Genomic DNA, 21,976 nt, shown 5'->3' with positions numbered 1-21,976 from the left:
TGAGGTATACCAGGACAGAACCACAGTGCCCCGTCATTTTGCAAGGGTCTTACTGATCTTGCAGGCCTTACTGATCTTGTTCACATAATAGTCTTGCTACACAGGGATAATACAGAGCTTGGCCAGATGATGGCTGCATGGATGTCAGTAGCTACCTCCTTTGGAGCACTTAAAACCCAGATGGACATGTCCATTGTAGTCCCCTGATGATGACAAATGCCTTGAACTGGGACCTCTGGCCAGCATGGGTTTACACCAGTATAATTTTCAGTGTCCCCAGGAAAAAAGCCAATCATTCAGATTCCTTGATGGGCTGGGAAGGAGAAGGCATAGATTTGTCCCAGAGACTTGATAGTCATGTCCTTGACCAGGAGGCCCAGTTTGGTGATGATGATCCACCAAGTAGTAGACTACTACTTGTAGTCTGCATTGCCTCTGGGAACTCTGCATCCTTGGCTTGGCCAAAACCTTGGCCCAGATGCTGCTGCTGATTGCTCCACGGAAGTCACAGCAGCCTCCAATTTCAGGACCTATTAGGCCCCTGGGTCCTCCTGCAGCATTGATGTTATCCACCATTTGGTGTTTTTCTTGAAGAAGTCACATTTTAAAAAACATTTTTTAAAAAGTAAGAAGAGGAATATGCAACAGAGATCATATGTGGCACATGGAAACAGTGCAACCCCTGGTAGCCTTTACACTCCCAACGTATTGTACACCAATTTCTTATAAACCCATGACTCCATTATAGTCACCTCTTTTCTGCCCCAGACACGTTCGATAGACCTTTGAATCCTGATTTATGATTGCACTGCTTGTCACCATCCCCCTCCATGTTGGTCACTAAGTAACCAAACCACTCTGTCTCCTTCTCCTGTACACTTGGAATCACAGTCACAGCGGGGAGGGGGTTAAAATTAGAATTGCATCCTTCTTGGAGTGGACAGAACCTCATAGATGATGCTTTCCTCTAGCTCACACCTCCTATGTAAGATTCAGTTTTTCATCGCAGATGGCCTAAAATCTGATAAGTGTGCAGCTGGTGTTGATAGTAATTAGGGAGATTTGAAAACAAAAACACAACCATCCAAAGCTGTACTCACCAGGGGATTCCAAAGTTGGGCCTGGCTGTTCCTGTTCCTTCCCCCACACTTCATCCCTAGTTTTGCTGAGCCTCCTAAAATCAAACCTGGCTTTTTGAGAAGGTGCCTCCTTTGTGTTCTTGTGAGACCATGCCTGAACACAAGGAATCCTGGGTACTTTTGGAGCTAGATACTGAGACTTTTTGGAGTTTTCAGGAGGGGGGTGATACTACAGTGTAGCTCTGTGATAAGCTTACCCAGACAGGGAGGCATTCCCAGCTCAATCTGTAACACTTACACTCAATGTTGGTGTGTGTGTGGGGGGGGCACACTGTGTTAGCAATTATGTGTTTATGTGGGTACATGCCTTTTTGGGCACCCATGCCCATTCATGCCAAGTCTTTGGGAATACTGGAATGGAGAGAGTGTGGTGCCAAAGCTGACTCACTCTTCTGGAAAGGTCAGGGATTAGGAGGAGTTGCACGAGATCTGCCCTGGAATGCATTCTTTTCTCCTTTTTGCAATGCCTACCCTTCCTCAAACATACCTAGAATTCTAATGGCCACCCAACTCCAGGTTACTAGGCCTGAGAGACTCCACCACTGAGATTTCTGACCAGGGATAACCAGAGCACAAGGAGATAAACAGCACTCACCAGGGGTGTCCCTCTTCTCCCCTTCCTTAATGTCCACAAAGCCTTGAACCTCTCTGTAACCCCAAACAGTGTAGAAGACTTGTTGAATATGCACAAATGTTTCTGACCCTAAGGACTGAAGTATACGGCTAGTCAGTGAGTGTGGTTAGCTTAAAAGTTTTTAAGGTGACAATTAATGGTGAGTGTGCCAAGTAGAGTTGCCTTAGCTTTTCCTGTGACTATTTTGGGTTCAAGCCTGGTCAGCATTGATCAAGATGACTTGAGGCAAAGGAGGGTAGTAGCCATCAGATAAATGAAGTAGGCCAGTTAGGTAGAATCATTTGAAACATTATTTATAGCATTATCTGTAGCTTCATGACCTTGGGTGAGGCATTTAACTTTTTTGAACCTTAGTTTTCCATCTTTAAAATGGGGATAATAATGATATCCACTTCCTCAGGATTTATGAGAGAGAAACAAGCTTTTAATTGTGAAAGTACACCTGGAAGGGTGCTTGGCTTATTGAAGGTGCTTGATAAATGCCCCGTTTCTCTTAGTTTCTTTCATCGTGTTTTTTCCTCTGTAAATATTTGAGATCAAAGAATTTTAGGACCCTAGTTAGGCTTTGTCTCTAATTTGTAAGTGTGCTCCCTATACTGCAATATCTCTGTACGATTGTTTTAATAGATGAGGAAACTGATATTTGAAATAGTGATTGATGCCAATGACAGGCATAGTTTGTAGCAAACCCCAGTGTGCCTTTTGCTGCAGTTAGTTGGGGACAAACAGTCTGAGAATCTGTGTGGGTGTGTCTGTTGCTTTGTGAACAGGAACTGCAGCTCTAGGGAGCCTTGAAAGTCCCAGGATGAGCGAATGGGAAAAAGTAGAAGATGTACATGAGACCCAGGTTAGACAGGATGGTTATTGGGTGCAAAGAATAGAGGATGTGCAGAGGAGAAAATGATTAGAGGAACCTTTACTCAAGAGGGCAAAACAGTTTGTGAAATTAGTGGGTCCACGCCTCTTTGCAGAAGCCAGGCAGCACTGGCTGAGACCCACCCCAAGCCCTTGCTGTGCTGGTAGCTTTCACTTCCTCTTTGGGTGTGTGTGGTGGGGTGTGGGTGCAGGGGGCTATTAGTTGGGTCACCCTTCCAGGTCTATCTGTAGGGTAGATAGGTTTTCCATATGGACTAGAAGTAGGTTGTGGTAGGCTCCCTTGAGGTCTGGAGAGTGGTTCCCTCAAGATTTTGTGGGTGTTGGGATAGGGAATGCTCATTAAGTTAAGCTGGTGCCTTGGTGGGGCTGTGCAAAATAGCCAGCTTCCTACCTATATTTTGTACATTAGACCACCTTGCCTGGCTGTGTCTTCAGGGGATTCTATCTCTTGTCTGTGACACGCCTCTTCCTCATATTTGCTGAGGTAGTGCCTCATACTGTAGGGGCAGAAAGGTCTTAAGATTTATTCCCTTCTCATAGATTCTGAGAAAAGGCTCTGAGTTGGCAAAGGAGGCCTTGGTTCTTAAGTTTGTGCCTTTGGGAAGGTTTTCAAATACAGTATATTTCCCTGTGGCATTTGGAGGGCATGCATTTTTTTTTCTTGCCTCTGTCTCTTTGTACATGCTGTTTCTCTCCCTTGAACACCATGTTCTGTGACAATCTTATTTATCCTTCAGGACAGGTCAGTTCTTCCTCTAGAAACCTTCTGCCTCCCCACCTTTTCCATTTTGGCCTGGGTCCCCCTTTATGTTTCCATAGTTCCCTCTGATTACCTCTATCACAGCCCTTGCTGTATGGAATAGTTAATTCCTCATTTCATTTGCCTGCTTGTTTGCCACCTGTAAACAAAAATAATTTCTTGCACTCACTCACTTGCTTTTTTACACATGCACATCTGTAAGCAATCATCTGAAGGCCTGCTCTATACTGTGTCTGATAACTTGGCGGTATATGAACCAGCATATGTGCATATTTATATGTGACTGTGTCAGGGATGTGGGTGCTTTCTAAAACACCTGAGGTAGGTTAGAGGTGGCCCTGTTAGCTTTTCTAAGTCTTAATAGAATTGTAGGTAAAGCTGTAGGGCTTGCTTTGGATTATGGAGCAACGTCTGGAGCAATTGCCTGGGCCATTAGGGAGGCTGCTGAGTAATTTCTGTAGAGATTTGGTGTGCCTCTTTCCTGCTGCTATCTGATATGTGTATGTGTGTGTGGGGGGTGAGTGGTTTCATGCATACTCACCTCAGCATTAGGGGGTGCGAAGATTGTGTTTATGTGGTAGGGGTGCTAAAAACCCTAGTATTGTTGGCTGGATAGGTTAAAAATTTTTTGCCAGTCTCAGTAAATTGGTAGCTGAGTTTGTGGCTGGAAGGGCAAAATGTGGCTTCAAATCAACAACTCAAAAAATACAAATCCATTTTTTTTAGAGAAGTTATAGTAACCTAGGTAGGAGCAAACCCAATAAGCTGGGTGTTGTGTCCCTGTTCTCTTACTGCCCCACTCTGGGACTTTCGCAAAATAATCATAGATCCACAAGGAGTTCAAGGGCATTATTTGGATTCTCTATACCTCTATTTCTAGGAAGGTGATCATGATAAAAATGAAGACTGAGCTAGTAGCTATAAACAGATTCTTAGGGCAGGTATAAGGCAAGGCAGATGCTGAGAGTTGGTATTTTGTTAAAGCCTATGTAATAAACCTTGTTCCTTGATGGGGCAAAAGTTAGATTGTGCTGCAGGATTACATATGGGGAAGCATCAGGCTCAGTGGGACTGGGGTCATTCTATTTTGGGGGTGGTTAGCCAAGGCCCTCTATACAAGCCTAGCCAAGTGGCATGCTGCATTGAACATCTGCACTTAGTGAGGCAATGCTTTAGAATGACATCTGCCTTCTGACTTCTCACCCTGGATAACTGAGGAGGCCCTCCCTGAAAATTCAGATTAATGTTCAGCCACATTTTTGCTGCTTATAGTTTGAGAAAGGAAGACAAAGGGAGGGGCAGGGAGTAAGCTAGTCAGAGAGGAGTAAAAGGAAATTGAACAATGTGTGGGTTCAGGCTGTGGTACCACCTCATCATCCCTTCCTCTGAGTTTCTTGGGGGAGCTGTTCATATGGGTCTAAAATAATTTTCTTTTTCCAAGTAGTCCAAGCCACTGTAGGTTCGTCAAAACTCTGCAAATCATGCTGCTTTAGCAGAAATGCTGATATTGGCGTCTAAAAACCATATGTAGTGTGACTTGTGCTGTTTGAGAATATTTTTTTGTTTTGTTTTTATCCTCACACGAGAATATATTTTTATTGATTTTAGAGAGACAAGAAGGGGTGGGGGAGAGAGGGAAATGTGATAGAGAAACAGGCCTCCAGTATGTGCCCCAATCAGGGATTGAACCCGCAACCTAGGTATAGGGCCCTGACTGGGTATCGAACTCACAACCTTTTGGTATACAGGATGACACTATAACCAACTGAACCACCCTGCCAGGGCTGGGAACCTTTTTTAAAAATAAATTTATTATATTTTTGCATCTCCTCTTTCATTAATCAAGGAAGAACATCAGCATATTGTCTTCTAGTTTTCAAATGTAGGAGAAGTTGCCAATTTGTGTTTTTCCAGAAAATTCATTTTTCCGGAAGTACTTTGGACTATCACCCTCTGGCTCTATGCATGGATCCTCTGATTATGGAAGGTACTCTCAGTGTTAACTGGTCACCTTCTAGTCCTTATCTGTGAAACTTGGAGATTTACTGCAGATTATTCAGCCTAATCAGGCAGAGAACGCCAGCCCCATCCCCAGCCAACCAAAGCCTCCTTTAGGGAGGGGAAGTGTGGTAAATGACAGTATCTTTCCCCAGGCAGTCACGTGTTCTCTGAGAACAGGATGTGGGGAGGGCTGGGCCCCAGTCACAGGGTATGGGGGCGGGTGCGGGAAAGTGGGCTGGTGGTGTGGCCATGTGAGTTGGTGCTTGTCTCCTTGGCTCTGAGAGACATGAAGAGCCCCTGTATTTTCTAGTGTTCACTCATGTGTACACCCACCCACCCACAGCATGTCTGTGTTCTTACCCTAAGAAAGAACTGTAAATACTTGTGAATGAGGCCCAGCTCTTCAGGCTGCAGAAACTCAGTGCAAGGAGTGGGTGCGCCCATGTTGCCTGCTGTACCAGCCTATGCCTTGTGACTTCTGAAGCCATAGGCAGTTTTGGCTAGGTTTTGTCCTGGGAGCTGGGACCCAGTAGAGAATGAGGCTGCGGTGTTACCCTTTCCCAGGGCCCTAGTCATTCCCCTCCCCCCCAGATGGCTTCTTAGCACACTGAGGTGATTTGCATGTTCAGTTTCCTTTTAGGCCCCATCCTCTTCTTCTCCCTGCCCCCACTACTTCTGCTGGGGACCTTTGGAGATGTTCTGCCTGGGGTGGGGAAAAGAGGATGTAGCTAGCTTCCTGTGCAAGGGAGGGTGTGGCGCCCGCCTTCCTGCCTGTCTGCCCACCCGCCCAGACGCCATTTACCCAGTACTTGAGGAACTGCCTAAAGAGTTCAGTTCAGTCACTAGAGGCTGAGAGGCTCTCTGGGGTTTAGGGACTTTGCTTCCCTTGGTCTCTTTATAGTTCTCTATCGTGGGGATTACCAGCATCCATTTTTCTGGGATCACAGTGCTGAAAAGGCCTTTAGAAGTTGACTGGTCCAACCACCTCATATTACAGATGGGGAAGCAGAGGTCTGGAGAGTCCTTTAAGCCCTTTAAGGAATCAGTGGCAGAATTAAGATGAGTAGAATTCTGGAAAGTTAGACCTGGATCTTCCCCCTTCCACCAAACTGCTAGTCCAGAAATTTGCAAACTAGATTTGGCTGAGCTATGTGGGGAGCTGTAGTCTGCCTTCAACCAGAACAATTCTACTTTTACATACTCCATATTTTAAAGTGCCTTGTAATTTTTGGTTTGGGAGAGTGAAAAGGCAGGAAGGTGCTGGGAAAGTAACAAAATTTAGAACCACTGAGCAAGACAGTTCATCTGGGGGCACTCTGACATAGGTTACTGGGACCAGACTCAGAACAAATTTCTTGGTTTGTTGCTCCCACCTAATGGTGTGGCGTCTTCCACCACAGGAAAGACTATCTCTACCCTGTGCTACCTTGATCTCCTATCCCAAGGAGAGCTCTTCTTGTAGCACCCTGAAACAGAGCTAGAATCTAGTCAGAGGCCACTAGATTTCTTGAATAAGATAAATAACAGCTAAGCCTTTGGAAGGACCCTCTTGTAACCTTAATAAGGGAAACTTGGAACAGTAATAGTGTATTGGTAGCTGGGGAGACCTGGGTTCTACTCTTGTCTTCTTCACACTTGAGCAATTTGATGTTTACCTCATTAAGCCTCTATTTGTCCCTTCTATAAAATGGTGCTTCTCTGACTTGCCTTTCATACAGAGTTGAATTTGGTGAGACAACACATGTGTACAAGTGCCTTTTAAACTGTAAAGAACAGTGCTAGGATGAAGCTAGGATTATTATTCTATAAGGGTAAGGCAGAGGCCATGGAGGCATTTGGGTTGGATAATGAGGTTGCAAGAGAAAGGAATGAAAACTTATCACACATTTAATACATATGGTAGTTCCAAGCTACATCTTTTACTGTAATTAAAGCTAAGGTTGTCCTCACATTTACTTACTCCTGTTTTACTTGTAGGGAAACTAAGGCTTCAAGAGAGCTTGGACATGGAGTGTCCCAGGGTTTCCTTCCAGAGCCTGAAATCTATGTCAGATATTTGTGAAGAGACCTTAAGAATGTATTGTGGTTTCCACTGGGGCTTTCCAAACAATTCCCTGCCCCTCCAGGCTCTCTCCTTTGGTGTAGATGTTGCCTTCATATTTCAGTTCAGGGCTCTTTAGCCCCAGCTTTCCTTGGTCGTACCCCAGGCATACCAGGTACCCTTGTTTTGCCTTTAATTGATGGAGGAGTCCTTTGGGTCAGCCACTTTTTCCTTGAGAAGAGGGGCTTTCTACTCCCATGAAGAGTTGATACAGAGAGCCAGGGGTTTGTTGCTGGTTGGACAGACGTGGCTCTTGGCCAAGGTCATACAGTTGCTTTCGTTTATTGAGACTCAGTTTTCTCATTTGTAAAATGAGCTTAAGGATGCTTACCACACATGTGTTTCATGTACTGGTAAATATTTAACAACAAACTCTCTGGTGAAACCATGATTTATACTGTTTACTGATTGATTCCTGTGGTGTAAATACCCTCATCATGGCTGATTTCAAGCTACCAATACAGCTTTGAAGGAGGAGTTGTGAAGAGATGCCTGTGATCAGGTCCAGTATGAGCTGGTTCCAGTGCACCATTGTTAATCACAGCTATAGACTCCCATACTCACCTCCCACCCTAGCTTGCTCACATCCGTATACAAATGCAGAACCCTCTCACTATGTCTCTTCTCTTCCCTAAATTCCTAGAGTATGCAGGAAAGGGAGAGTGTCATTTAAAGTCTTCTCCCTCTGCTGCTTGCAGAGTCCACTCTGCTGGGTCCTAATTTGAGGTCCTTGTAATGAGGATCTCTGGGCCAGAAAGCCTTTCAGAACCAGACCTCTGGTTCTACCCCTTATCTCATCTCAACAGCATCTGTTCCAGGTGATGTTTCTTGAAACTTCCCACAGGATAAAAATCATGTGGGACAAAACTACTAGTTCTCAAGCTCCTCCTCTGGAAACCCTGTTTTAGTGTCTTTGGAGTGGGGTTTAGGAATCTGGGTTTTTAAACTAATGCCCCAAATGACTGTTAAGTTTGGGAAACACTGTATTAGCATTGCATAACATTCTGCCAGGTTGGCATCATTATGCCCATTTTATAGGTGGGAAAGTCAAGAGATCATGGCTTGTTATTAGTGAAGCTGGACCTTGCTTGCACTAAGGTTTTCAGTTTTCTCCTACAACAGACACATTGCTTTAGTGCACAGTAATATCTGTGGTGGTGGGAGTGATGATACTAGGTGGGGAGCAACAAGGATAATCCTTGCCTTACTTTACAAACAGGGAGACCAGTTGCAGAGGGTTTTGGGGAACATAGCAGAACTGATTGCATTCCTGATCTTCTGTGGATGTTGACTGTGTTCAATTTTGGACACAGCTGTTTCTCCAGGCCCAGCAGCCAGATGTCTCATCAGTTGTTCTCTACTTTCTGTTTCCCTTCCCAGAAGCATCCCTTTACCTATGTGAATACCAGCCCATGAGTGGCTGGTTGGTTCATGGAGCTGTATTCTGTTCCAGACATTACCAGATCTAGCTGGGACTTAGATTTACCTGAAGCTCTCAACGTCTGATGCTTGAGCTCTGCTTCTCATCTAATAAATCAGAATCTCTGTGGGTGAGGCCGGGGGATCTGTAGTTTAAAAATTTACCCAGGTGAATCTGATGAGTCAGTTTACAGACCCAGTCTGTGATTGTTTTGGATATCAGCTGAAGGAGTTTGAAGGTCCTGGTAGGTTGTGTTGAGGGGGTGGGGACTTGTGTATATTGGTAAGACATGATTGGAGAAAATGGCAAGGCAGAGCCCAGAATAAGTAAAGAAGATCAGGCACCTTTGAAAAAGGACAAGGTAGCATTGGTGCTCTGTTGATTTCTGCCTCCCCTCATAGCTCTGCTTCTTGAGGAAAATCTCCTTCCCTCTCAAGAGAGAACACATTTAAGATACTGCAAGTGTATATGTGTGTCTATTTGACGTGCATGGTTTCACATGGTCTAATCAACTAGAATTCCAATCACATTTGAGAATTTGCCCTCAAAGTGAAAGAGTCCTTTATCCTAGAAGGACTCTTTGGAGGTCTTCTTGGGTAGACCTTAGTTTCCTCTGCAGCTGAACAGGTTTTTATTTTAAATCATTCCTGAGAGGTAGAATATTTGTAATAATAAGCCTGAAAAGGGAGGGATTAGTAACCATCACATTCTACTGATGATGGGCCAAATATCTCCATGTCTATTATTTTAACTTAAATTTCCCAATAACCTTGTTGTAAGGTTGGTATTATTAGACCAATTTTATAGACTAGGAAACTGAGTTTCAGAAAGAGGAAGTTCAAAGATGCCCCAAAGACTCTCTACTATGCCATGCTTTGCTCCTCAAAGAGCAGACATCAGTATTTCTGGGATGAGAGCTCCAGTTTTGTGGGTTCCTCAGATACTGGAGTTTGGCTGTTGGCTGACCTGCAAGGTTGGCAGGAATCTGACCTTAGCCTAGCTCTGGGGTTGAAAACAGAGCTTCTTGACCTGGAGTGGAAGCCTTCCCCTGCCCCAGCATACTTGACTGATCATGACTTCAGCGATGTTACCACCCAGGAGCACATCATAGGGCAGAAATCGCATGAACAGTGGATGGAACCTAAGCTGAGGCTTGAATCAACTCCAGTGTGCTTCAGAGTTGTGATGTTGGAGGTTGCTGGAATTTGTTACTGACCAGAGAGAACAGAGCCCTCTTCTGGTGCTCTAGGCAGAAGGGACATCTTCAGGCAAGTTATAAATGGTCTGTTTCCAGTCTACAAGTACCTCCTGTGAAACTTGCAGGCAGGAAGCTGGGTCAACCAGGAAACTGATTTGAGAGACTGAGACCCAGCTGGGTGTGGCCCCTGAGAGGTTTAACCCATTTTGGAGATTTACTTTAATGATGACTCTTTCCTTTAATTTCAGCAGTTTCAAATTTTTATGGGAATTGAAGAATCTGTTGTTCTTGGCTACCTGGATTTAAATCTGTTCCCTAGATTCCCCTGCCTCTTTCCTTGCTGAGCTCCCCTCTCCTCCCTCCTCCATTCCTGCTGTCCCTAACCTCCAGCTTGGGTCTTAACTATGCCTGCTACCAGGGACCTTCCCAATCAGTTGCTACCTAAGTTTTGGCAAAGGAAACTGTCCTATAAACAAAAGATCTTTGAGCTTCTTTCTATGTTGTTGTAAAAGGTTTAGTCTCCCTAGAATAGATGGTGGTGAATGTCTCAGAGCCTGAAAGTTGGGACTGCTCTTTATTGAGAGCTAGATTTCCAAGCATTGTTAGCTTGGAGTTTTTCATGGAAGCAAACTGAACCAGCCTTCTTCACATAGTCTTTCCAGATCAACAGTAGTTAGCCTGAAGAGTCTACTGTTTTCTAAGTTTGAGGGTCATTCTATGGCTTATTGAATAGGACAGTTGATCAAGAGCCAAGTTTTTCATTTCTGTTGTCATACTGCCTAGCAGCTGTGTGACCTTAGGCTAATGCCTATCCTTTTCTGGACCATAGTTTCCTCTGCAGTATATTGTAGAGTTTGAATCATGATCTACGAAGTTCCTTTCAGATTTGACAGTTTGGGATTCTGGACTCTTTATTCTCTTGGAGAATAGGGATGAGAAATTCAGAGGGGTATTATTATTGTGGAGGAGCCAGATGAGAGTCTAGGATGAGTGGATTGAAACCTTGAAAAAGTGTAAAGAGGAGCAATGACTTGCTAAGGAGGTGGTGGGGCAGCCCCCATGCCTAGGACAGAAAGATGAGCTAGAATGGGAAGTAATGGAGTAGATGTTGTTTGTTCCTGCGGTATGGTTTGGCTGAGCTGATTTTGAAAGTAAGTATTGGAGTTAGACACAAATGATGAGGAGCTAGTTTCCTTCCTGACCTTCATGTGGAGAAGAAGGGAATCTTACATTGGTCTGAGATTGAGCTAAAGGCTGTGTAATTAAGTCTGGGTTACCGGGGAAGCTACAGCTTGCTAAAGTAATCTCACTGTTTCTGACCTTTTCAGCTTTGGCTTCTACTGTGAGCTCTTTTCCCATAGTGACAACATAGCTATGTTATAACTGGTAAGAGGGATTAGTTATGTTTGGGGTTGCTCCCTTAAATATGTGCTAACGAGAGGAGTAACAGTGTCCAACTGCCATTGTTTGACAGTTGAAATGGTTGTTGGAGAGTTTTTAGAGGGCAGAACTAAGCTAAAGCAAGTGAAAGGGGGCCCTTGTCTCCCATACCCTTTGCAGCAGTTGGAGTGGTTAAAGTTATTGCTGACCTGTTCAAGTATGAGTGTGCGTTGGGTTGGGTGTGGTTCTCTTTTCTAGAAACTACTGAGAAAAGGCACAGGCCTAGGAAGGGTTAACCCCAGGCAGGTCTTGTTAATTGTAACGGTTTGGAAATTGGTAGGAAGAGGTCAGGACAGGACTGTTATTCCAGGTACCACTTCCAAGTCAAAAGGAAGAGGCTGAGTTGCTGAGAATTGAGTGAGTCAGTGGAGGAGGAGGAGAGGGAGGGAAAGAGAATGTCTCCTAGGCTAGAGATTCAAAGCAACCCTTGTTTTCCTCCTTATGGAAAACAGCTGCTTGAGGCAGTGCTGTCATCCCAAGAGGCAAGACAGACTAGGCCTTGCCCTGCTCTCACTCCAGTCCTGGTAGCAGGAAATGGTGGGTGCTGCAGCCTAAATAATTGGGATAGGCAGTTTGGATAACACTGTGGTGACTACTCTTTGTCCAGTGAAGAGACTGAAGTTTTGGGATTTCCCTAGTAAGGCTTGTCCTACCTCTGTTCCCCCTCCCTCACTTACCTTTGCTTTCTTCATACCAGTAGCTCCACTGAAAGCCCAGAACGGGTGGGCCCTAATGGAGTTTGGGGAGGTAGCAGATGGGGGGGGTGGTGAGGTCATTTAGCTCAGACTCAACTGACTGACTCATAAGCTGTGCTCTGGTGAGTTGGCCTTCGCAAGCAGTGCTTCCCAGATGTGCCAGGGGTCCTGTGTCAAAGTGTTTGAGCCTTGGCCAAATTAGTTGCCAAGGTGGTGTCTGAAGACAGCAGGAAATCAGAATGGTCATACAGGTGGGTGGGGTCATGAAAAGAGCTCCAGGAATGTCCAGAAAACCCATATTCACTACTTGCTGGTTGAATACATGTGGTTTCAGTGATGTTAAGTGAAACAGTGGGTGATGGGGCTTGGCACATAGTTGGTATTCAGTAAGTGCTCATTTCCATTCTTATGTCAACTGCCTGTATGTATTTCAGCTTCCTCACCCATGAAGTGGCACCAGTAGTGCCAATTCTCTCTGGCTTACAGGTCTGTGCTTCAGGCACGCTACTTGTGATTATTCAGCTCTCTCTGCTTTCATCTCTTTCTCACCCAAACTCCTCTCCAGGAAAGAGCCATCCTGATGTTCAGGAGCAACACATTATTCAGAGGGAACACATTGCCCTTGTCTTCTCACTGTGGCCTGGCTACTGCTCACTTGGTGGTTTCTAGCTCTAGGCAAAGAGAGAGTCCACTATTTGAAGCTGTCCAGCCCCATGGACCAAAGTACCCCAGCTCCTGAGGTCAAGGAAAAGGTAGCATCTGGCCTGGGTTTTTAAAAAGATTTTATTTTTACAGAGGGGGGAAGAGAGGGAGAAAAAGAGGGAGAGAAACAGATGTGAGACAGAAACATTGGTTGCCTCTAGCACACCTCCAGCCAGGGACCTGGCCCACATCCCAGGCATGTGCCCCAAGCAAGAATCAAACCAGCAATGTATTGGTTTGTGGGACAGTGCTCGGCCGGCCAGCTTATCCACATCAGCCAGGGCCCTTGTTATTTTTTTTTTTCCTTAGGCCATCCAACTGGGGACACAGAAGAGATCCCAGTTTGTTGAGAACTTTAGATGGCAGGTCACTGTGATGGACTTGTTAGTCCAGTGAAGGGCTTGGTGTGGGAAGTGTCTTTGTTCAATTGTTTAATAAATAACACTGGATTTATTGTTCTTGGGCTGGGGGTAGGAGGGCTAAGTGTGTTTGGGAGGGTGACACCCCTATGACCACACCCAGACTTTATTTTTTGTTCCTTAAACCCTTAATGTTCTCCAGAGACAGTCCACACCAACTCTGTCTGTGCCTAAATCTTCTGGGACAGGCTTAGGCAGGGATTAAGTTTCGTGATGGGAACCATCTTGAAATGCTGCCCCACCCAGTCTAGCTCCTCTACTCTTAAGGAGCTGAGGGGCTGCTTAAAACTTCTGACTTCAGAGGCTTTATTTTCAGGCTTTTACCTCCCAAACTTGATTACCCTCTTCTTCTTAGGATTGCAGAGGCTGCGTTCAAAAGGTTAGTAGGTACTCACTAGGGCAGGGGTGTCAAACTCATTTTTACCAGGGGCCACATCAGCCTCGCAGTTGCCTTCAAGGGGCCAAATGTAATTCCAACTCCTTAACAGTTAAGGAATAGTTACATTTATACAGTCCTAAAATTATTTCAGCCGCGAGGGCTGAATTATTAAGGCAACCTCGAGGCTGATGTGGCCCCTGGTGAAAATGAGTTTGACACCCCTGCAGTAGGGTCAGAATCTAGTGGGCCCTGTGTGGCTTGCAGCTCATCTTACACACTTGGGTCCCAGATTAGTCTAATGGAGACCAAGAGATCTTCTTTGATCAAGACTTCTGTTCTATCTGTCACCTTTAGGTTTAAGTTATGTTATTATCCTACTCCTCTCTACCACCAACACACAGAAAATGAGGAGCACGGATGCATGACCCTGACCTCATGACTCACATTTTCTTCTGAGTTAAGTGGTGGCAAGAATAGAAGTCCCTTTGTGTTTGCTTTTCTTTCTACTTTTTTACTTTTTAAGATTTTATTTATTTTTATAGAGGGGAAGGCAGAGAGAGAGAGGGAAACATCAATGTAAGGTTGCCTCTTGAGCACCCTCTACTGGGGACCTGGCCTGCAACCCAGGCATGTGTCCTCGACTGGGAATTGAACCAGCAGCTCTTTGGTTTGCAGGCTGGTGCTCAATCCACAGGCCCTCTTTCTATTTTTTTTAATGTAAGATTATTTGTCTCCACAGTGAAATTCAAGAAACCTCATACTGCCCTCCCTGGAGAAGCAGCCACAGTGGAATGGCAGAAACCCTAAGCAGGGATTCTGGGGAAGTAGGTTCCAGCTTGGTTTCAGCTGGACATCTTCAGAATTAGTTCTCTGCTGAGAACTTTAGAAGAGCCCTTGTTCTGAGGGAGGACATGTGGACAACAGTAGACTCTCTGACATATTTATTCCTAACATAGGCTGGATGCTTTTCTATTAATTGATTTATTTAAGATGCATTTCTTTTTATTATTATTTATTTATTTTTCAATTACAATTGACTTTCAGTATTATATTAATTTCAGGTTTACTGCATAGTGGTTAGACATTAATGTAACTTACAGGTAAACTCCCCAGTAAGTCTAATACCCACCTGGCACCATACATACAATTATTATAATACAGTTATTACAGTATTATTGACTTTATTCTCTGTGTTGTACTTTATATCCCTGTGACTGTTTTATAACTCCCAATTTGTACTTCTTAATCCCTTTTCTGTAATGAATATTTGAATTCAATATTTGGGCCTGTGGGCTAAGCCCCAAAGATGCTAAATTGACATAACCTGTGATTGACATCCTTTGAAAAATCTTCCTAATAGCGTGAATTAAAGGGAACTCCTAGGCTGTGGAATGTGGCCCTGGAATCCCATCCCTTTCCTCAGTTTCCTTCCTGGGTACGTTCTTCCAAAAAGCCCTGTTCACATTCTGCCCCACCCTGCTCAGGACCTCCAAGCTGGCTGTCCATTGCTGACAGGATTAAGGCCAAGCTTTCTAGCATAGTCTTCAAGGCCCTCCACTTACTCAGCTTCTTGCCCACTCTTCACTTTGCTGGCCTTATTCATCCTGGAGTAGGCTTGCATGCTTGCTTCTTCATTGCTGTCCCTTGTGGGCCATCATACATCTCGCTACCTAGGACATTTGAGTGGTCTTACCCCTAGTCCCACAGACTCCTTTTTTCAAAGTCCAGCTTATACTTAGAGACCAGTGCAAATACCACTGAATTGTGTTTTCTTAAAGATTTTATTTATTTATTTTTAGAGAGGGGAAGGGAGGGAGAAAGAGAGAGAGAAATATCAATGTGTGGTTGCCTTTCACATGGCCCCCACTGGGGACCTGGCCTGCAACCCAGGCATGTGCCCTGACTGGGAATCAAACCAGCGACCCTTTGGTTTGCAGTCTGCACTCAATCCACTGAGCTACACCAACTAGGCTGAACTGTATTTTTGTTTCATTTTCACAGAAGGCTTTTTCTGTTCTACTATGGCACTTCTTAGGATATCTCTCTTATTAAAAAAAAGATTTTATTCCTTTATTTTTAGAAAGAGAGGAAGGGAGGGAGAGAGAGAGAGGAAGAAATATCGACGTGTGGGGGAAATTAGTTGCCCTTTGCGTGACCTGGCCTGCAACCCAGGCATGTGCCCCAGTGGGGAATCGAACCAGCAACCTTCCAGTGTGTAGGGCCGCACTCAGTCCACTGAGCCACACCAGCCAGGGCAGGATGTCTCTCCTTTATACAATTTTCTGTTACTCAGTAAGTGCCTTGTGGTCAGGGATTGGTCCTACAACTCTATTCTCACCATAGTTCCTTAAACACAGTGTTCCATTAATATTCGGTGAACTGAAATTTATAGGAAGCTCCCTAACCTGGAATCCTTGGACCTCCATGGGATCTGTAGATTTAATTAAAAGTCTGAAGGATACAACTGGATGGAGGAAAATTACGTATTGGTTTTCACTCTTACTAAATTTAACCCCTTTTCCAATAATGAATATAGTTTAAAAAAAGGAAGTAGTAATGGCAATATCTGTGACTTTGTCACCAATGGAAGTCAAAGATACTTTTATATCACAATTTAGTTAGTATAGATATCTCAGAATATTATTTATGCTCAACACAATGTTGAAATTAAGATGGTAATAACTAATAAGACCCAGTGTTAGGTAATTATTTAAAATGATAATAAAGGAGTACATATTAAATTCTGATAACTACTTCAATATAATTGGCTTCTTTTTATCTACTTTATTTTATGCATCTTTAATATTCTGAGGAGGAATCCATAGATTTCACCAGACTTTCCAGAAGGGTTCATGGCACAAGATGTAAAGTGTTACCACTTTTGAAATCTGTGTGCTATGCTATATCTTTCTCTTATATCCCCTTGTTTAGTACTATTTATTTAGTCAACATCTTGTGTGTATCCACTGAGTCTTGCGTATTGGAGTGGTAACTCTAAGTAGGACAGTAGTAACCTTGAGGTAAGAATGAAGTCCAAGGTACTAAAAGACCCACTGTCCCTTTTCCACTTTTTCCTATTCCCTCAGTCACTGGTGTTTTGAAGTCTCTCCTGACCCAGCTCAAGGGTGGGTGATTTGAGGCCAAATTCTAGCCCACTGGGCCTCATTCTCCCTACTTGATGAGGCCCTATTCTATGGAGGTCATTGGATTGGCAGAAAGCCAGTCCACGGTGAGGGTGAAGAAGTAGATATCTGTTTAAATCCAGTAACACCAAGTCTAGGTAGCTAACCTTGTCCATTGCTTCCCACTGGGGTACTTGCCTTACTTGTTCCTGCCTTCAGGGCTTTTCCTGTCCCATTGTCAATCCTGAAATAGATTTCCTCCCTGGCTCCCTGGTGAGATTTATTTACAAAGTTGTTCCCCAGGCCTGGTCCTCATCGGAATTGTTTCGCTAGCAAAATGGCTGTCTGGCCTCCTCTTCCCCGCTAACTGACCCCTGTACTCAGGAAAGGCCCAGAGGTGTCAAAGACTGATAAGGCTTAATGTTTTACCCATTCCATGGGGATTTTCATATTTGACAATTCTATTCTTAGTCTCCTCACCAGTAGTATAAGTAGTATGTGAACATCCTAGAAAAAATGTAAAATATAGTCATAAGATCACCACCCCAAAACTAAGCCTAACACACTTGGATGTGATTCTAATCTTCTCCCTATGCATAGTTTTTACAAAATTGAGCTCATATCATCTCGTTGCTTACTCTTCCTCACTTAATATTACTGAGGTATTTTTCCTGGGCATGAAATACTGTTCATAAATATTTTGTATGATCATTTAACAAGTCATCTTGTGTCTGTACCATATAGATTATTTAAGTAAAATTTCCAACAATTTAAAAACTTTGATTTCTTTTTTTTAATATTTTATTTATTTTTAGCAAGAAGGTAAGAGAGGGAGAAAGAGAGGGGGAGAAACATCTATATGAGAGAGAAACATTGATTGGTTGCCTCTTGTATGTGCCCCAGCTGGGGACCTAAGCAGCAACCCAGCCATATGCCCTGACTGGGAGTTGAATAAGCAAACTTTTGTTTTGCAGAACGACATTGAACCCATTGAGCCATACAGCTCAGGGCTGATTTCTTTTAATGGAAGACATTTTACACTTTGATGTAAGAGATGGTTACCATATTGGTTTAAATTTGAGGTTTGGACTTATATGTAAATTCACATCATGTGTTCACTTAACTAGTGATGTGACTTTAGACAGATATATACTTCATCACCCTCACTGTAGAGATGATACCCTCTACTTCACAGGGTGAGTTTTGATATTAAATTGGGTGGTGCATACTGAGTAGTAAGATTCCATACATTAAAGCTACTGCTTATTGTTGCTATTACTACTGTTACCACCTGGAAACTACCAAGTTTTCAGCCAAAGGAAGAAATCTGTACTGAAGAAATTTCAGCTATAATTGACTTGGGCTAGGGGATCTATTCATGAAGATAGAGGATACTTTTGTTAGTGCCTATGAAATCTTGTGTGTGGCTACCTGCTTTTTTAAAGATCTAGGGCTCTCTCTGTTCCTTTTTCCTCTGCTGACTTGGCGTTGGTAGCACTTCAATGATACCCAACCTACTTCTGCTGAAGCTTCTTTCCTCGCTAGTGCCTAAGGAGGCCAATGAGGCATGATACAAGAAACATTAATAATGCAAGTTAGTATACAGAACTGTAGACATCAGTACCAAAATGGTCCTTAGTTATCACCTAGTGTAATTGACCCCAGCACCCCCATTCCTTCTCTGAAACAGATGAGGGGAACGAAGGTTCAGGGAAGGAATAAGACTCATCCAAGGTTGTAGATAGTGCCAGTTATAGTACTAGGCTTGGAACCCAGTGTTCTTTATCCTGTCCTTAAGTTGGCTCTCCAAAGACCAGTGCTGCAGATAATCCAGGCTGTAAATCAGAGGTGGAGACAGAACACTGTGGGCTTAGGGCTGGCTGGAGTAGGTGGGGAAGGCTTCCTGGAAGAAGTATAGTCAGCACTTTCTTCCTCTTGATAGTGAGCTGATTTCCATTCATTTTGTTTGCCCCTTGGTAAGCATTGCTCTGTTGCTGTGTTTTTTATCTTCAGTAGTAAGCTAGTTGGAAACCGAGTCCGGGTTATTGTTTGTTCACTCCAATATTCTCCTTTCCGTGCCACCAATATCTAAGTTGCTCAGGTTCTTAACATCCTAGTTCTATCTTCTGTGGTTGGGCAGAGACACTTGTCCCAGACTCTGCTGAGCACAGAGCCAGACAACTAACTTGCTTCCTTTGATCTCATCCTAGATCAATGTGCGTGTGACCACCATGGACGCAGAGCTGGAGTTTGCCATCCAGCCCAACACCACCGGCAAGCAGTTGTTTGACCAGGTAAGGGACAAACTCATTGCCCCTTAGCCTCTTCCACTTTTCCCAATGCCCACTTCTTGGGAAATTCTTTTCCTACTTGCTTCTCTAAGATAGGTCTTAATGACAAAGGAGGCAAAGTTTAACTTTGGCATCCTGTGCCTTGGATGGCTCTGATTAATCCTGTCCTTGGTCATGAACATGGTAGAAAAGAGAAGCAAGTTGGGTATGATTCCATGCTAGATGCTCCAAACAAAGAAAGGATTGGGGGGCTGGGTGAAAAAGGCAAAGGGATGAAGAAGTAGAAATTGACCCTGGCTAGTGTGGCTCAGTGGATTGAGTACTGGCCCGAAAACCAAAGGCTCGCTGGTTTGATTCCCAGTCAGGGCACATGACTGGGTTGCAGGCCAGGTCCCCGGTAGGGGATGCATGAGGGGCAGCCACACATTGTTGTTTCTCTCCCTCTCTTCCTCCCTTCCCCTCTCTCTAAAAGTAATAAATAAAATCTTAAAAAGAAGTAGAAATTAGTAGTCACAAAATAGTCATGGGGATATAAAGTACAGCATAGGGAATATAGTCAGTAGTACTGTAATAACTATGTGTGGTGCCAGGTGGGTACTGGAAATATCAGGGGAGCATTTTGTAAAGTATATGATTATATAACCACTATGTTGTGTACCTGGAACTAATACAGAATAATATTTAATGTAAACTGTAATTTAAAAGTAAAATAAAAAAATAGAAATGTTAGCTTACTGAGCCTTCCTCTGAACTCTGAAAGAAGTAAGCGATCTCTTCTCCATTTTAATGATAAGGCTCAGAAATTAAAGAACTTAATTCATCTAGCTGGTATTTGGCTGGGATTTAAACTCCACATTCTCGTCACTGTACCACATGGCCTTTGTCACATGTATGTTATTGTTTTCTAGTACACAGAAACTGACTTAATGTCCCTGAGGTTGTATACTTTATGTACATCTCCCTCAAAGGAATATTAGGATTTAGGATACCCCTGAGGATGATTAATTCAATAGGAGGGTGTTTCATCTCCTGTAGTCATGCCATGAAGATGATATTGATGTGGTCATTCCTATCTCCAACCCAAATGGTATATCCCTTTGCTGCAAGTCATTATTATTAGAAGAGATGTGCTATGGAATAGCCAGGTGGGGGCCACAGAATCTTTCAGCATTCAAAATCTCTCCAGGGGCAAAGGGGATATGCTTTCTGTGACCAGAATTTCAGAAGTGAAAATGTAGCTGGGATTCCTCCACATGGGCTATTCTGACATTGTCCAGGATGTTAGGACCACATATTACCTTGATGAATTTTCCAGGCACTCTTGCTTTCCTTTTTTCTTTGCCCTCAGAGTGCCTCTACAGTCTGAGAGCTTCCCTAAAATTGGGAAGGGTAAGGAAGAAAGACAAAAGAGGTTATATTCAAATGAAATAATTCTATTCCTGCAAATACTCCTGACTGGTGAGGGGGAAGATAATTATGGAGAGGATGGAGATGGTAAGGGGCTGTTTTATTTCTTTTTTAAAGATTTTATTTATTTATCTATTTTCTTAGAGAGAAAGGACAGAAGGGAGATAGAGAGGGAGAGAAACATCAGTGTGTGAGAGATACATCATCAACCAGTTGCCTCTCACACCAGTGCCCCCAACCCAGGCACATGACCTAACTGGGAATCTAACTGGCAACCTTTCACTTCATAGGCCAACATTCAGTCCACTGAGCCACACCAGCCAGGGTAGGGCTGTTTTCTATTCAGGTCTCCCTGTAAAAGGAAGAAAGGGATAATTAGATATCTGAGGAAAGCTTGGTAGGGCATACCCCTCCAGGTCCCTGATATCACATGGTAGACTGAGCAAACTGTTTATGCCTAATACAGATGAGAGTTAACATTTGTCCAAGACTTACTGTATGCTAGGTACTGTGACAGGCATTTTGTGTACCCTATCATTTGACTGTCACAAAGTCCTTTGAGTGTGGAAATTAGTGCTGGCCCCATTTTACAGATGAGGATACAGAATCTTCATTTTCCTAGCTAGGCCTTATGAAAATCGTTGAACCTCTCCTGTTTGGCATTTTCATTTAAAAAAAGTTGGTGTAATGCCTATCTCAAAGGCTTTTTGTGAGGTTATGAATGAGTATATTATTTATCACTTGTTACCCCCTAAAAAACTTGTTATAGTGGTTTATAAGGATACATAAAATTCAAAAAGATAAATTAGAAATAGGTGAGAAAGACAATGAGAAAATACAAATAAGGAAGCAAGTGTTATGTGAAGCATCCAGCATATAGTAGAAATGTAATAAATGATAGCACCCAAATGCCATGATACTTCTTGTCTTGTTAAACAGATAGAGTTGGGAGATAGGCTTGAAGATCCTCAGAGTATCCAACTTTGATTTTAGCTGGAACTTGCTTTTCTCTGGAGTTTTTGTTTGTAATAGTGAAGGGTAATCATTAATATTTAATTTGTGAAAGTACAAACTAGTTAGAGGAACATTTAAACACACATTTACTACATTAAAGTACTATGCTAACATTCACATAGCTCACAGGTGATTACAGTGCTAGCCTAGAATGAGTGCATTTTGATTATATTAAGGCTTTGCATTCTCCCTTTGTATGCAGGTTGCATTTTATTATTTTTTTTAAATTTTTTATTTATTTATTTTTAAAAAGATTTTATTTATTTTTAGAGAGAGGGGAAGGGAGGGAGAAAGAAAGGGACAGAACCATTAATGTGCAAGAGAAACATCAATAGGTTGCCCTCTTGCACGTCCCCAGCCAGGAACCTGGCCTACAAC

The 21,976-nt window shown here is 43.4% G+C and overlaps 1 protein-coding gene across 1 annotated transcript in view; it reads left to right on the top strand.

Annotated features, from left to right (window-relative positions):
* Positions 1–21,976, top strand: part of MSN (moesin) — a 68,216-nt gene that overhangs the window by 22,130 nt on the left and 24,110 nt on the right. The window contains exon 2 of the mRNA XM_045847406.1: positions 19,097–19,180. Within this exon, the coding sequence (XP_045703362.1) occupies positions 19,097–19,180 (84 nt within the window). The remainder of the gene's footprint in view (positions 1–19,096; positions 19,181–21,976) is intronic.

The sequence above is a fragment of the Phyllostomus hastatus genome, unplaced genomic scaffold (assembly GCF_019186645.2).
Source record: "Phyllostomus hastatus isolate PE091 unplaced genomic scaffold, TTU_PhHast_1.1 phas_contig_551, whole genome shotgun sequence".
Taxonomy (NCBI): Eukaryota; Metazoa; Chordata; class Mammalia; order Chiroptera; family Phyllostomidae; genus Phyllostomus; species Phyllostomus hastatus.
This window is presented reverse-complemented; position numbering and strand designations above follow the sequence as displayed.